This window comes from Eumetopias jubatus, unplaced genomic scaffold (genome assembly GCF_037043125.1).
Source record: "Eumetopias jubatus isolate StellerSeaLion01/CBP00866 unplaced genomic scaffold, mEumJub1_p1.0 scaffold_2, whole genome shotgun sequence".
NCBI classification, from domain to species: Eukaryota; Metazoa; Chordata; class Mammalia; order Carnivora; family Otariidae; genus Eumetopias; species Eumetopias jubatus.
This window is the reverse complement of record NW_028274808.1, coordinates 116269705-116285300: the sequence shown is the minus strand read 5'-3', so window position 1 is coordinate 116285300 and position 15596 is coordinate 116269705. Positions and strand designations below refer to the sequence as shown.

The window sequence follows — 15596 nt, the reverse complement described above, 5'->3', positions numbered from 1 at the left end:
CCTAATCCCTGCCCCTGTCCTTTCCACTTTCCACATGTCTCTCTTCAGTTTCAAACATTTTTCCTTCCCTTCTTCTCCCAAGGTGAGCTGCCATTTCCTGGCACTCCGTCTATGAAAAGGGAAAAGGGAAAAGATCTTACAGAAATCACATCCTGATGTCACCGTGCTTATTTTCCTAAGCAGCAGAACAGAGAAGAGGGTTGGTACCACGAAAGGGTGAATTTCAGGCAAGGGTCACGCATGGACAGGAGACATCAAAAGACTCCAGGCTTCTGTGGACATTTCCTCCTCCTCTTGTGCCTGTGGCCAGATGCCTCTCAAATTCAAATGCCTGTTTCCTTGAGAATGTGGAGCAAGGTTTGGCAAATACATTGTTGGTAAATAATTTGAGAATGTTCATCAAGGCGGAAGCACGACTTTTGAGTGCACACGGTAATCCTTAAAAATGATTCTGTACCCACTGTTGTGATGCTGTTGTAAATTCTAACCACCCCACACTAACTCTGTGGGTCACACGTGGGTGATTCCAGCTAAAAGTCCCATGCAAGCCCCTGTGTGCCTCCAGCGAGCAGACCACAACGCAGTGTCCCAGTGCATCTGTCCATGCCCACAGGCACACATTAAACCCACAAGCCGCAGGTTACACTCCCGAGCACTGCCCTTCTGGCCTGCCCCACCCTGTTCTTCCCTTTTCCCCCAACCCCCAGCCTCGCGGCCACACACAATGAGATTTTTGTTTGCTCCGGTAGCATGTGACAGTGAAGTCCCTGCTTTGCCTAGCTCTGTGCTGCAGGTCTCTCAGGTAACAGGTGGCAGCTTCCCCTGTTGGATTCTAGGTATAAAAAAGAATGACCTCATAGGGGTGGAGCTCTGGGACTCCATACAGGTGGCAGTCACAGCCAGGTAATCCCGGAGCGAAGCCCTTTAGTAAGAAGGGGCCAGTTAAACTCGTCACTCTGGTGGCTTCAACCCTGACCCTGAGGCACTGCAGCAAATAGCCATTGCCTACAAGTCTCCAAAGCTTGCCTTTGCCTCAGATGGAGCCCAGAGAAGCCACTGGGAAAGAGAACATGGGCACCAAGAAAAAGAATCTGACTTTCTTGAGGCCCAGGCTCTATATGCTGGAGAGAAGGAAGACCGACACAGTGGTTGACAGCAGTGTTCCTGGGGACCACTCTGGTACCTTGAGGAGGAGCCAGTCTGACAGGACCGAATACAACCAGAAACTACAAGGTAACCAACACAAATCATTTGTCCTAGGTTATTGCACAGCCAGCTCCGTTCTCCTACTCTTCCATTTGCAAAGAAATGACTTCAGGCAAAGGAGAAAAATCGAATATTATCTTCTCTGGAAGGAGGGAAATAAGGCAAATTGGAAAATTTTTAAAAATAAGAAAATGAAAGTAAATGTCACTCATAAATAATAGGAAAAAAATTATTATTTATTATGTGTTTCAATAGTTAACGAACCAATTCTGAATTATTCTGAATGTACTTTTTTCCTGGTGAGGGTAATATTTTTTCTGCAGTCTTCCTCCCTTCCTTCTCCCTCCTGCAGCCAATTTAAGAAGTGGGAAGCTCTAGAAAGCAAATGATTTAGACAGATAGTTTCTCTCAATAGATAGGTGTGGGATGTCACACTACGAGATCTATCCAAGTAATTGTACTGAACTGTGATTGCGGTTATCTTAAACAGGGGCATGAAACTGCAATCATGTCTGTGAAAACGAGGAATGTCAGTCATTGGGTTGGTATAATAGGATTTGTTGAAAATCACATAGGTGTTCATTCCTTCAGAGTGAATCCAATGGCATCCAAATATGGTAAGAGATGTTTAGCATGCTTAGATTGAATGACTCTTGAGGAAATGACTTCAGTTTATTTTGTGATGGTCATAAGAGAGTTTGACATACACCAGTTATTATAAAACATCGGTTAAGGCCCCGAATGTCTAGCCCTTCCCATCCACCCTCTCTTCTCGCTCCCTTTCTCTTGAAGGTCCCTTGTTCGAGTAAACTTCATTTTGATGCTGATTGTGCAATGTTTTAAGTATCCACTGAGGTACCTGTTACGTGATCCCCAGAACCTGTCTCTCCCACTTTGAGCACACTGTGAGTTTGAGCTCTTATAATCCCACCACGAGCTGTCATTCTGGACTGACAGATTATGATGAGGCTAGAAAGACCAATAGAACACACTTGTACTTAGTAGGTCTCTTTCCTAAAAAAAAAAAATGCTCAGACTTAGTTATACAAATTAATGAAATAAATTAAATTCATTTAAATGAAATCTTTAAAGATAACTACTGTGAATTAACGCTTTAAAAAAATCCTGATGGCTCAGGGTTAAAATGCAGTCAAGTTTTATCCTTAAAGGACTTTTTTAAAAAATGGGAAAGAGGTATTGTTTGATCTTTGAAATTAACTTTTCTCAAGGCAATGGATATGTTGGCAAGAATGCAAATTTTAAAGTCATACACATTTGTCTTGCAATCCCGGCTCTTCAACTTATGACTTATAAGATTTTGAGCAAATTACTTCTAATTTCTGAGCTTCAGTTTCCCTATCTATGAAAGTGGGACAATGATACTTACCACATAGTGTTGCTGGGAGAATGAAATCAGATAATTACATGACACACCTGGCATATTGGCTGAAATATGGGATGTGCACAATAATAGTTATTTTTTTATTTTAGGAATAATGGGACCAATAATGATAGAATTAGAATAAGACTTTATTCTATTAATCAAATTTACTAATTTACCAATCTATTTCAACTCTTTTTCTGTCTTTTGATGAAGAGACCACATAAACAAAGCCCATGGCTTCATCTCTAATAACATGTTTATTCTGTCTGAGATTCACTAATTCAGCAACTTTTTGGTCCAAATTTTCCATTAGCAAATAAAAAATAGAAATTCAGTTCCTAAACTTAGTAAAAAAAAAAAAAATCTGTGACCACAAAAGACGGCAGATGTTTGTTGGTCTGCAGAAGACCTCAGGCTGCTTATGTACTCCACTAGCTTTGTGGTTTCCTTGTTGGATCCTGTCTTTGAAGCTAGAAGAAGACTCAGGAGTTAACAACCCATGTTCCTAGAATTGTTTGTGTAGGAGAAAAATCATCAGGGAGTGGAGACGAGCACATCAGAGCTGTAAGACAGGTTGGCCCCTGATAAGTAACACTTTTCAGATGTAACTCTTAATAAAATCCGAGTCTGATATTAATGCCTAATAGAGCTTTTAGTAAGATTCTCCTGTAACTGCTTTGGCATCAATAGAAAACATTTTCTCATTAGCATTCAAAGCAATCAGTTCTTTTGGGTTTGCACTCTGGTCTGCATTGTACCCATTATCATGCAGATGAATCCTAAATCACCTTAAGAAGTTTTTTTTATTATTATTATTGCAATGCTGAGAGTTTTTCCTCTGCCTACCTTGGAATTGGTAGTTCCCTGGGAGGCATTGGATAAAGATCTGAGCTGGTTAGAGCCCTCTGATGGATGGCCTAAAGCTACTGTGAGGTCACAAGATGATTTTCAACGCTGGAAAGAGACCTTTGGGGCGCCTGGGTGGCTCAGTCGTTAAGCATCTGCCTTTGCCTCAGGTCATGATCCTGGGATCCTGGGATCCTGGGATCCTGGGATGGAGCCCCACATTGGGCTCCCTGCTCAGTGGGAAGCTTGCTTCTTCCTCTCCCACCCCCCCCCGCTTGTGTTCCCTCTCTCACTGTGTCTCTCTCTGTCAAATAAATAAATAAAATCTTAAAAAAAAAAAAGAGGCCTTAGATTATTTAGCCAGAGTCCTTCAGTGCAGTGTTGTTATTTGAGTAATATGTTTCACTGCTCTGTCTCTTCGAGAAAATTCCCTGGGTTCTGGGAAATCTATGACCTTTCTTTGGTGCCCCTGGGTTCACCTCTTAACTCACACTACACAGTCTACTTGTTCAATTCACTTTCTGGCTGCCATCACTTTAGTAGTGTGAATCCTAAATTGTAATTTCTTTAAAAATGGCACACTGGGTAAGAGCTACTACATTAAACAATAGAACATGGTTCTGGGGGCACCTGGGTGGCTCAGTCAGTTAAGTCTCCAACTCTTGGTTTTGGCTCAGCTCATGGTCTCTGGGTCATGGGATCAAGCCCCACGTTGGGCTCTCACTCAACAGGGAGTCTGCTTGAAAGATTCTCTCCTTCTGGACCCTCACCCTCACTCGGGAGCACGTGTGTGCTTTCTCTCTCTCAAATAAATAAATCTTTTAAAAAATAACGTGGTTCTAATGAGAGTACTTTAAAATCTTTGTAGAAGGTTGTGATCACAACATAGTCACTAAGCCTCAAGTTTTGCAATAATAGTCCTTTGCTAGCTTACTCTTAATAGCTCCTATATTCCTTCAACAGATTTGTTCGGGTAATTGGCATTTATTGGGTATGTTATGTGGTGAGCAAAACCAGAATGTATGCCAGGGATTACAACTACAAAATCATTAAGAAAAAAAAAAAAAGTCTGACCTTTACTCCAAAGGAGCTTAAACTCATTGGGAAAGATAAGGCAGGTAAACAAATGCAATAAAGCGGCATGAACGTATACAGGTGGGGTCAGCGGGTCCATAAAAGGAGGAAATGGTCTATTCAGGATTGGGCAGGGGAGGTTGTTGGAAAACATTGTTAAGAGTTGATAAGGTGGGCACCAGGAGAAAAGCAGAATGGGGAGAGAAGCACGTTTTAACTTCTTCATCATACTGATCTCTGTCTGAAATTAGGTAGTTTGTTTCCTTGTTTATTGCCTATTATTGACTCCCACTTGTTCATCTCTCATCCCCCACTCCGTGAAAGAGACCCTACCTGTCTTGGTAGCTGTTCCATCTCTACCCTTAGAATCATGCCCAGCCCACCGTAAGCATTCAGTATCTTTCAAACAGAATGAATGACTTGGAACGAGCTGGTCCAGGTAGGGAATCAGTGTGAGGAAAGACCTCGGAGCCTGAATTAATAGCCCTTGTATCTTTGAATGTGAGGATACATGTCTCCATTAATAAAGATGATTCTTCAGTAAAAAAGAAATAAACATATTAGGGATGAAAATGTACAGTGTTGCCTAGATAACAAATAATTCTCAGTGGAAGCCTATTTCATTCCTGACTCTACATTTTAGAGCACAGCAGAGCCTCCTTCAGCTCATTCCTCTTCTTCCATTCATCACAAGAGCTGCATCACCTTACCTTCCCAGCCAGCTCAGCTCCTCATTGCCATTTTACTGGGGAGTCACGGAGAGTGATCAAGGCAGGGGAAACTGACTGGCTGATATATTAAAACTCTTTTCTTTGGGAAATGATTTTGTGTATGATTATATGTATGAACTATACATTTGAAATATGCCTAATTTAAAAGTTATGTACAAGTGTGTCTGTATGTATGCAGATTATCTAATTTATCTACAGTATGCAAACATAGTTATGTATGTGTACTTGAGACATACTTCTGTAATGATTAAAACTTTTTATAAAATGTTTATTGATTAACATTCAGCAGCCTTTTCTGAAAATCCTACATGATTGATATGACTGATATTACAGGCCTCAGTGTGGGTGATATGGGATGAATGTTTATGTCCCCTGCAAATTTACATGTTGAAGCCTAATCCTCAATGTGATGTTATTTGGAGGTGGGTTTTGGGAAGATAATCAGGTCATGAGGGTAAAACCCTGCTGAATGGGATTAGTACCTTATAAGAACAAGCATGAGAGACCTCGCTCCCTCTCTCTCTGTTCTCTGTCATGTGAGGGTCTGAAAAGGCAGTCATCTGTCAGCTAGGAAATGGGCCCTTATCAGACACTGGATCTGCCTTAAACTTGGACTTCCCAGACTCCAGAACTAAGAGAAAAATAAATGTTTGTTGTTTAAGCCATCCAATCAATGGTATATTTGTTGTAGCAGCCCAAACTAATTACGACAGTGGGTCAGTTACTTTTATTCTATATGGCCATACTAAACCTCTGGTTAATTTTTTGGCCTATGTACGTTCTTTCTTGTCAAGTATCAGGTGAAAGAGTGAGAGCTAATGGGTAAAGTGTCATTACTGTTGCTGATAACACAAGTCAAACCCACATCTCCAATTCATAATAGGTCCATGGTCTTTTCTTTTCTTTCTTTCTTTCTTTTTTTTTATTCAAAGACTATTATATCATTCTCATTAAGAAAGGACTGCTTGGTTGTTTTTATGAAAGCCTAAAGTGTTCTTACTGTGGTGATGATAAGGAACCAACTTACTGATGAACGTTATACAGAATAACATATATTGTAGGACAAAGACAAGTGGCTCAAATCATAAGTTAGATGTGGTAAGATTATGGGAACATTTAATTGGTAATGATGTTTAAGAATACAAACCAATCTGTAAGTGAGCAGGAGGTATAGTTAACATTGGGAGATTTGGTAATTTGGCCTAGGGAAGGGTAGAATAAAACTAATTATGTAGCTATCTGAGCACGTTTCTATCTTAGTGCTACAAGCCCTTTGTGTTCCTCCTGTTCTCTGAGCATTTAATAAGTCTTTTTTTATGTGCCTCTGTACACCCTTTACTGAAGTGGGAAATACTTGGATCAGTAATGTAGCACCAGTGTAAATAAGGTGTTTTTCATATTTTGAAGGGTAAATCTTTATAAAAGTCAAGACACTTGTAAATCTGAGTAATTTCTGTCTCATCACACACATAGAAGCCAAAAAAAAGCATGATATATTACTTTCCTTCTTTTTTAGTAAAGGTATTTTATGGTTTGGGGAAGAGTCATTTGAATTAAATAAAGGGTGAGTTCCAGGAATCAAGAAGTTGGAGCTGTTCCGCTACAATCACATTGTGGTAAGAAAATTTATTCCTGTGTTCTACTTATGGGACACTAGATATAACTTTCTTGAAAGTAGCAAATCCAGCTTCTAATTGCATTTTTTTGTCCACAAAAATTATGAGTTTATCAAAACAAGAAATGAGAAATCAAGAGGGAAGGAGGGAGGAATGGAAGAAAGGAAAGAAGGGGAGAGGAAGGGGGGGAGGAGGTGTGGGGGGAGCGAAGGAGCACCGGAGAGAGGTGTGGGGGGGAGGGTAGTAGGGAGGGAGAGAGAAGAGAGAAAGAGGGAACTCAGAAGTAGGAAGCAAGGATAGAAATGTACCTTAAAATAATGGTAGAGTTGGGGAAAGATGGCTGAGATTTAAGCTACATTCATATTTGTTTCTGTAGATACAGGAAAGGAAAAAAAACCCCTCTTTTTATAGAATTACCTTTTCTTGACATAATCATGCTAACTTCAGTACTTTTGTGGATATTGATTTCCTGGGAAGGGTGAAATTATTGAAACAACTGCTGAACTTGTAAGCAATATCACCTTTAGAACCAGGCAAGACTTGGCTTCAGGTTATGCCTTAAAGTGCCCCTCTGTGGCCCCCTTTCCACCAAGAAGGTGAGGAGTCCATGGGGCCAAAGTTACTGACTACATGAGAACCTTACCTTTATTTCTAGACCAAGTTCAGGGTACCTGGGACCATGGAACCTTCTGCTCAACAGGCCCCAATAGTGGCTCCAAGGCCTGCTGGACCCCTTCCCCTCCCAGCTTCCTCAGGGCAGACTGTGGTTGCTGGTGTGCACACTCTTGGGCCTGAGGGACAGTTGATTATGGAGGTGTGTCTGGAGCTTGATCAAGCTGGGGTATTCACATCATACCTACGGGCCCCTTGTGGGAGGGAGAGAGCTGGAAGAGGAAAAGTAGGGATACAGTCTTCAGGACTTGGGAAGGTGAGTGTACCCCAGGGCCTCCTACTAGATTTTGGCATGAAACTCTGAGGGAGCTGAAAAATCTAATTTGAACTTGGCCTTCCAGATTATTATGAAGGTATATTTACCAACACAGAAAGATATAACACATTTTATTTTTATTTTTTAAAAGATTTTATTTATTTATTTGAGAGAGAATGAGATAGAGAGCACATGAGAGGGGGGAGGATCAGAGGGAGAAGCAGACTCCCCGCTGAGCAGGGAGCCCGATGTGGGACTCGATCCCAGGACTCCAGGATCATGACCTGAGCTGAAGGCAGTCGCTTAACCAACTGAGCCACCCAGGCGCCCGCTATAACATATTTTATTTAACAGTTTGCCAGCTTGACTCACAACTGTTAAATATGTAGACATGATGTATTGGCCTCCATTTGTACACTCAAGGGAGGCTGCTTATAAGTGACTTTTGGTTGTAAGCTCTGTTTGAGACAGGTGCTTATTCTATACTGGGTATGAAGAAGAAGAGGGAAGGAAAGGCAGAGAGGAGAGACTGTCATCTGCTCGCAACTGTGCCGGCCTGGAGACTTTCACACATTTTTATTTAATCGCAGCACCTTTTCAGTTCTGGTCTCATAGTTGAAAAAAACAGGTGCATAGGGGAGGAAAGACTTCCTCTACCCTCCTGGGATCAATAGCTGGGCCTAGGAAATAAACCGACAACAGGCAGATCAACAGGAGAAAAAGTATACAAGTGTATTGATTTTAAATGTTACCTGCTGGGTGGCATCACGGGGGGAAAAAAGTGCACACCCCCAAAATGGTGAGATTTGAGAGCTTATATAGCAGCATAGTGTGAATGGGAAATGGAGATGTAGGGGAGAGTAAACCATTTTAGGAAAGATGACTGGGTCCTGAGAAGAACAGATAGGGAGGTAATATTTTGTGACAAAGTTTTTCTGGGTGTGGTGTCAACTTCTAGTTTTCTCTCCTATGGTAAAACTCAACGCTCCTCAGTTGATGAAATTCCTGAGGAGAGGATTTATGACAGTTGAGTTCCTTTTGGAGTATCTGTCTTTAGGCAGATAGAGGGAGTGCAGAGAAAGCCTCTCCCTGAACTTGCTGTTTATCAAGTGCCTTCAGCTCCAAATCATCAATATACCAATGCAGCATATTTTGGGGTGTCATGTCCTGAACTCCTTCAGGTGGTAGAGCTTGGATCAGAACACGGGTGCTTTCAATATTTGCAAATAGGATGCATCTAATTCATTGACTTTGTAGGTATTCATCTGTATGGTTTATTAGTAATGAGAAGTCAAAGCAATTTGAGGATCACAGTACATGTTTTGTAATGTGGTGACATTCCTCTGCTACGATGCTAAAGCCTGACCTATTAAATTTTTCACTTTGGAATACATATCCTTTCTTTGGAATTATTGTGACACTCCCCTGCAAGAGTGTTACTGTTTAATAAATGCTCTTTTTGTTTAATTGTCAGGAAACAAAATTACAAAGTCAAGTTAAGCAAGCCTGCCCTATAGTATAGCTTGGTGATCTCCATTTCCCTCTTCCTTGATTATCTTGACACTATTTCTTTCATTTTATGCTTGCTGTCATTTATTTATTTGCATCTCAAAAACCAGTATACAATCCAAACCCTGTGAACACTACAGCAATGGGGACGGGGTGGGTGGGAGTAGGGGTGGTGGTGTATGCATGTGCAAATGAAAAAAAAAGGAATTATATACTAGGAACAAGCAGCTCATTATCTGGTAGGTGATATTTCCGTAGAATTCTATGAAGTCAACCTAAATTGGGAATCTTAAATGCAGCAGGAAAATAGTGTTATGATTAAAAGCCTTTGTCCTAGGTTGTTCTGAACAATTTTGTTCTTGATTAATGAATCAGAGAATAAATGGAACACTCTAGGATACCTGTGCTGAGGCCCTCGATAGAGAATGTAATCTTGACTGTCTGACATCCAGTTCTGACTCAAAGAAGAAAACTTAAAGGTCATGTCATCAAGCTACTGATCTGAGAACTCTGAGTCATTGCAGCCCCTCACAGAATTGTCTTTCCTGAATGCTTCTTAATGTTAGGCCTTCAGTGTCACTACAAAAAGCTGTCACAGATTTCCGCTTCTGTCTTTGTTGTGAAATAGTTGATGAAGACATTGTTTACTTCTCTCCGTGCCATCAAGTTTTACTCAAGGAAAAACTTTGGGTCCTCTTAAGAATGAAACATGTATCGCTCCCAGATAAAAAACAAACAATTTTCTGTATTTAGCTTCCTGGAGCTTAGAGTCCAATTTGTACTGAATGCTTGGCATTTAGAGTAGCTGATTTCTTTGCCTAAAAGTTTCTTCCCTCAAATCTCAGCAAGGATGGATTCTCATCATCAAGGCCTCTGCTCTCCTTCTGGGAGAGTCCTTCTTGGACCATCCTACCTGAAGAGGTATAAGGAAGGAAAGACGTTTCCTTTATCCTCTTAGCTTCCATGGCTGGGACCTGTGAGTTGAACTAACAAAAGACAGATTAACAGGAAAAAAGCATATAGATTTTATTTGATGTTAACAATTTTATATGGCATGGAAGGAGTCATAGAAAGAAGTGAAAATCCCCAAAAAAGCTATTAGACCCATGGTTATATACCATTTTAACAAAAAATGATAAGTTGTGGAGACATGAGAAGACAAAGAGAAAAAGGACTTGGCCTAGGGATGTGAAATTGTAGGAAGAAAACAGCAAATATGTGGGGGGCACTCATGGAATATAAAGGTTATTTTTTTAGTGAGGTTTGTACAGACTCATCTTGATGTCAAGATTACCCCATTTCTGGGCATAAGAATGTTCTCTTCCTGATAGTGGGAGGGCATATTTCTCACAAGAAAGGTATACTTTGTTTTGGGGTACAAAGTAGGGGGAAGGAGAGCCCTTCCTGCATCTCGTATTTCTCAGTTACCTTCAGCTCAAAATAATCAATATGCCAAAGCGGCATATTTCCAGGTGTTCAGGACCTTCTGCGGCCTTTGTACCACCTACTGCCTTCTAAAATTACACTATCGCATTTTCACCTCTCTTTTCCATTTGAATATAATTCTCTTTGGAGATAGAGATTTAGTCTTATTTTAACATTTAAGCAGTGCCTGGTATATGGTAGACGCTCAGCTCAATGACGAAAAAATATTAAGTGACTAATGACAACTATATTGAACCTTATCATTGATAGATTCATCTTAAAGATTCTGTCATTCCTATCGCCCCATTACTTAATTGTAGCCAACTTTTGGGTTAGCTGCTCTAAATTCTTTTACTATAAAGGGAGAAACACTGTAAATAAATAAATCTAATGAAACAAGAAAAGAAATAATTTCTTAGCCAAAGAAATGAGATGTCAGTTTTAATGAATTTATTCAATAAGCATTTGCTCGGTGTTCATAAGTGCCAGATATTGACTAGATCCTGAGAATACAGAAATACATCAGAAGCAAACCCCGTCCATTGAGTGACAGGCAGCGAACCAATAATTGTAACAACGTGGTAAGTGGCTGAAGTGTGGCTGTAGGTTGAGTTTCTGGATTGCAGGTTCTGAGATGGAGAGTAGGGTGCAGGAGAGAGCTTATGTTCTTGTGACCCTCACCTGGGGAAGAGAAGGGAAAGGCACAGAGCTGAGAGAGAAGCAGTTGCGATCTGATCCTGTCTCAGAGGAAGCCTTAGTCAACTCTAAAGACAAGTCCTAAAGGTAACATGATTCTTCAGAGTTGTCGCCAGTGGTACAAAGGACCTGGCCCTACATCACCCTTTAAGTGGCTGAGGCCACCTTGGGAAGGAGGTATGACCTGGGAGGTGTTCTTACCTAAAACAGTTCCAGAAGAGGGCCTGTCTGCTGGGGGCTCACCCTGCAGCTGGGGCAAGAAGTCTTTTGCTCCTGAAGGGAAACTGATCAGCTCATCACAGCATTCACCTCATATTAAGTGGTTATTATTATACTAGAGATACAATAAAGCGATATAAGAATTGTGATGACAAAGAGCTTTATCGCACCTCTAAAATTTAGTAAAAATTAGAGACATTGAAATCTGAATCTTGAGTTCCAGTTTGGATTGTTTGGGGGCATGGAGTGGTGGGCATTCCAGACAAAGCGATTAAATGTGTCCTACTACTTGGGGCATTAAAACTAGTTTTCCTGTTCGAGGGTTCATTCATAAATGAAAAAGATGGTACTAACACCACCTGAGCATGTGTACTAGGCACATAGGTGCATTATGTCATTTTATGCTCTAAACAACTTAGCAAATAACGTATTATCCCGATAACGTTCTGACAATATTGGATCCTGACAGGGTCCAAAACACAACAAAACAGAACCCCCAAAAAAGCACAAAATGAAACTGATACTGTCATATGTTTATAGATGATAACACTAAGGTTAAGAGAGATCTAGCCATCTGTCCCACAATCACATAGCTAGTAAATGGTGAAGACTAAGTTTCACCGAGGTTTGCTTGGCTCCAATGTACATGCTTTTACAACCACCATGTAATCTCCATTGTTCTAACCTTAGTTTTTAGTACTTGTACCTGTTTTGCGATTTATTTTTAAGGCATTGACTGATTTTGATAAAATTTTGAACAATACTCAAAAACATCAAGAGACTCTTAATTTCTGCCAGTACATTCATCTGCAATCTTGAAGTAAACAGTGACCAACAAGTGTATTCCAGTGGCTGTATTATTTTACGCTTTTCAACAAAATGTTATATGTAGATGTGAGTTAGAAAGATGCACAACTGTAGTGTTGAGTTATATGCTTTCTAGATTCACTAGAATATTCCACTTTAAGAATAAAAATCTCATTATTTAAGTTATTTAATCTTGGAAAACTACTCTTCATCACTAACAACAGAGCACACAGCACGATGGGGATGTCTGATGAAAAACTGAGTTGGAACGTCAAGCCATATTGCTCCTCTGGCTTAAGAGTCCTCAGTGCTTTTCCATGTTCTATAGCAGTGGTATCCAAAGAGGTACAGATAGCCTAGGAGTTTTTCAAGACAACCCATTATGTCAAGAAAAAATAAGTTTATTTTTCAGTTTTATCCTTTGAAAATATTTATTTTTTAGTATTCTTTATAATGTACATGATACATTAGTACTATACATATATTAGATATTCATGCTCAAAACAGTTTGACACATGATCAAAAAAATTGGGAATGAGGGGCGCCTGGGTGGCTCAGTCTTTAAGTGTCTGCCTTTGGCTCAGGTCATGATCTTAGGGTCCTGGGATCAAGCCCCGCGTCAGGGCTCCTTGCTCAGGGCAGAGTCTGCTTCTCCTTCTGCCTATGCCCCTCCCCCCACTCATACTTTCTCTCTACCTCTCTCTCTCTCAAATAAATAAAACCTTTAAAAAAAATTGGGGATGAAATTATGACCATGCTACAACATGAATGAAGCTTGAAGACATGATGCTAAGTGAAATAAGTCAGACACAAAAGAACAATTATTGTATGATTCCACTTACTTGAGGTACCTAGAGTGGTCAGATTCATAGAGGCAGAAAGTGGAATAGTGTTGGCCAGAGGCTGGGGAACAGGAGAGTGGGGGCGCTTAGTGTTCAATGAGTACAGAGTTTCAGTTTGGGAAGATGAAAGAATTCTGGAGATGGATGGTGGTCATGGTTGACGTGGATGTACTTAATGCAGCTGAGCTCTACACTTAAAAACAGTGAACAGGGTACGTTTGATGTCAGGTATAACACTAAAAAATAATAAAGGTAGGAGATTCCAGGTTGTAACAATGGATACAAGGCCTCAATTACAACTTGACCCCATCTTTTCATGCTCATCTCTGCGGACAGTTTTTCTTTGGACTGGTATAACTTGCTATGTGCTGTTTCTTCAACCTGGAGTGCTCTCCCTCACCCTGTTTGCTTTATAACCCCCTACTCATCTTTCCAAGTCAATAGTTCTGAGTCTTAACACACAAAAGACATTTGTGTATCACATCCTCTATACATTTCTCATATTCACTATTTACATGTCACTGTCTCTTTTACTTGATTGAATTTCTCGAGGACAGGAACACTTGTATGCTGGCCAGAACTCAATGATCACATTTGTTGAGTAAATGAGTGTGTAAATGAATAAAGACTAAACAGTAAGTAGGTGGCATAACGTTTATGCAGTGGACATCCTGGATGGGGATAGGAGGCCCTTCCCTCCGGTGGGCTCCTTTGAAGTCACATCTTGAGCACTTTACTTACTTCAGGGTCACAGCTCCTGGATATGGATTTAACCCAGATGATATTTAATCCAGACAAAAATTAATCAATGTTTATCTCATCTCATAATCCTCTTCTCTATATTGTGTTTGGCTGGATCATCCTTACAGTCCCACCCTCATTAGCAAGGGCATACAAAAATCACACCTACTTCATGTTGGAGGACCTACAGGTTCTTCCTTGGACTGCAATCTCACATGCTTATAACCAGATATGGACAAAGAAATTAAATTACTTTTGGTCTGGGCAAATGAAAGATTCTAAGCAGTGATTCTCTCCTTTTCTTTGTTAACCAGTCTATACATCTAAAAGCAGAAATAATGTACTTAAAAATAGTTTAGAGTACTGACCAGAGTTTGGCTTGCTTGTGAATGCCACACCAATGAGATAATTAGGATTACCATTATGTTACAATGGTGCTACAGGTTTTAAAATATGAAAATCTTAACCAAACATTTAAAAAATACTACAATTACAATCTCACAGGGTGCTTTTGTTTCATAATTCTGAGCATTTCTGTGTAGAGTGCAATATTAAATTAAGATGGGAATTAGATTTCTTTTAATGAAGGAATTCTTGGAAAACAAAGTCAATACTTCCCTGACAAAATCAAAGCTTCATTGTATTGTAGTTGCAAATAATTTTTTTATGTATTTGATTTTTCAAATATAGAGTATAATCAACATATAGCTGTAATTAATTTTTTCAGTGAAACATTAATCAAATAAGATTTTGGATTGGAATAAACCTATCAGGAAAGCTCAAGCCTTGTATCATTTTTAGTATATGTTATTATAAGTATGTACAAATTCACAATGACAACAATAATTATACCAAACAGAACATTCAGGCCACAATTTGATCTTATTTCAAAATACTCTCCTCCATGTTTATGCTTGTGTTCAACCCTGATGACTTCTTCTGTCCTCAGATTACATCATGTATAATAAGAGTCTATTCATGTACTCACTGTATATAATACGTGCACATATACTACACATTTATGTATACTGTATACATATATACTTACACATGGCTCATTGCGTTGTGTGTGATCTTTGGAACCCATAGCCTGTAATAATTAAATTGAACTAAAAGAGTCTGTTTCAGTTGGTTGTGAGGAAAGCCAACCCAAATCTATAAAAATAAAGAATGGTGTACTCCTCTATCTAGGTCAGCATAAAGTTTTTGGTGATAAAAAGAGGGGAAAAAAGCAATCACACTCTGATAATTTGCACACAAATTGCCTTAAATTTATCTTTACCCTAAATTCATGTATGATTAGCAAACTGATTTTTTTTAAGAGAAGACAATGATGCTTCTCCCACTCCCACACCATGACTTACTTCTCTCTAGAATTCTGCTCAAAAATCACCTTATTAATGAGGCCTTCTGTGACTTCTCACAGTAGAATTGTAACTACTAACCACCACCTGCTTTATTTTCTTCCATAGTGCCTTATCACTATCTGGCATGCTAGATACTTCTTTATTAATCAGTTTATTGTTTCTGTTCCATCACTAAAATAGGAGTTTCATAAGAGCTGAGGGTTTT

At 39.8% G+C, this 15596-nt stretch overlaps 1 protein-coding gene across 1 annotated transcript in view; it reads left to right on the top strand.

Moving 5' to 3' along the window:
• The first annotated feature begins 1037 nt into the window (after window positions 1-1037).
• The window catches only part of ARHGEF38 (Rho guanine nucleotide exchange factor 38), a 118613-nt gene continuing 104054 nt past the window's right edge, over window positions 1038-15596 (top strand). The window contains exon 1 of the mRNA XM_028121255.1: window positions 1038-1233. Coding sequence (XP_027977056.1) covers window positions 1038-1233 — 196 coding nt within the window. The remainder of the gene's footprint in view (window positions 1234-15596) is intronic.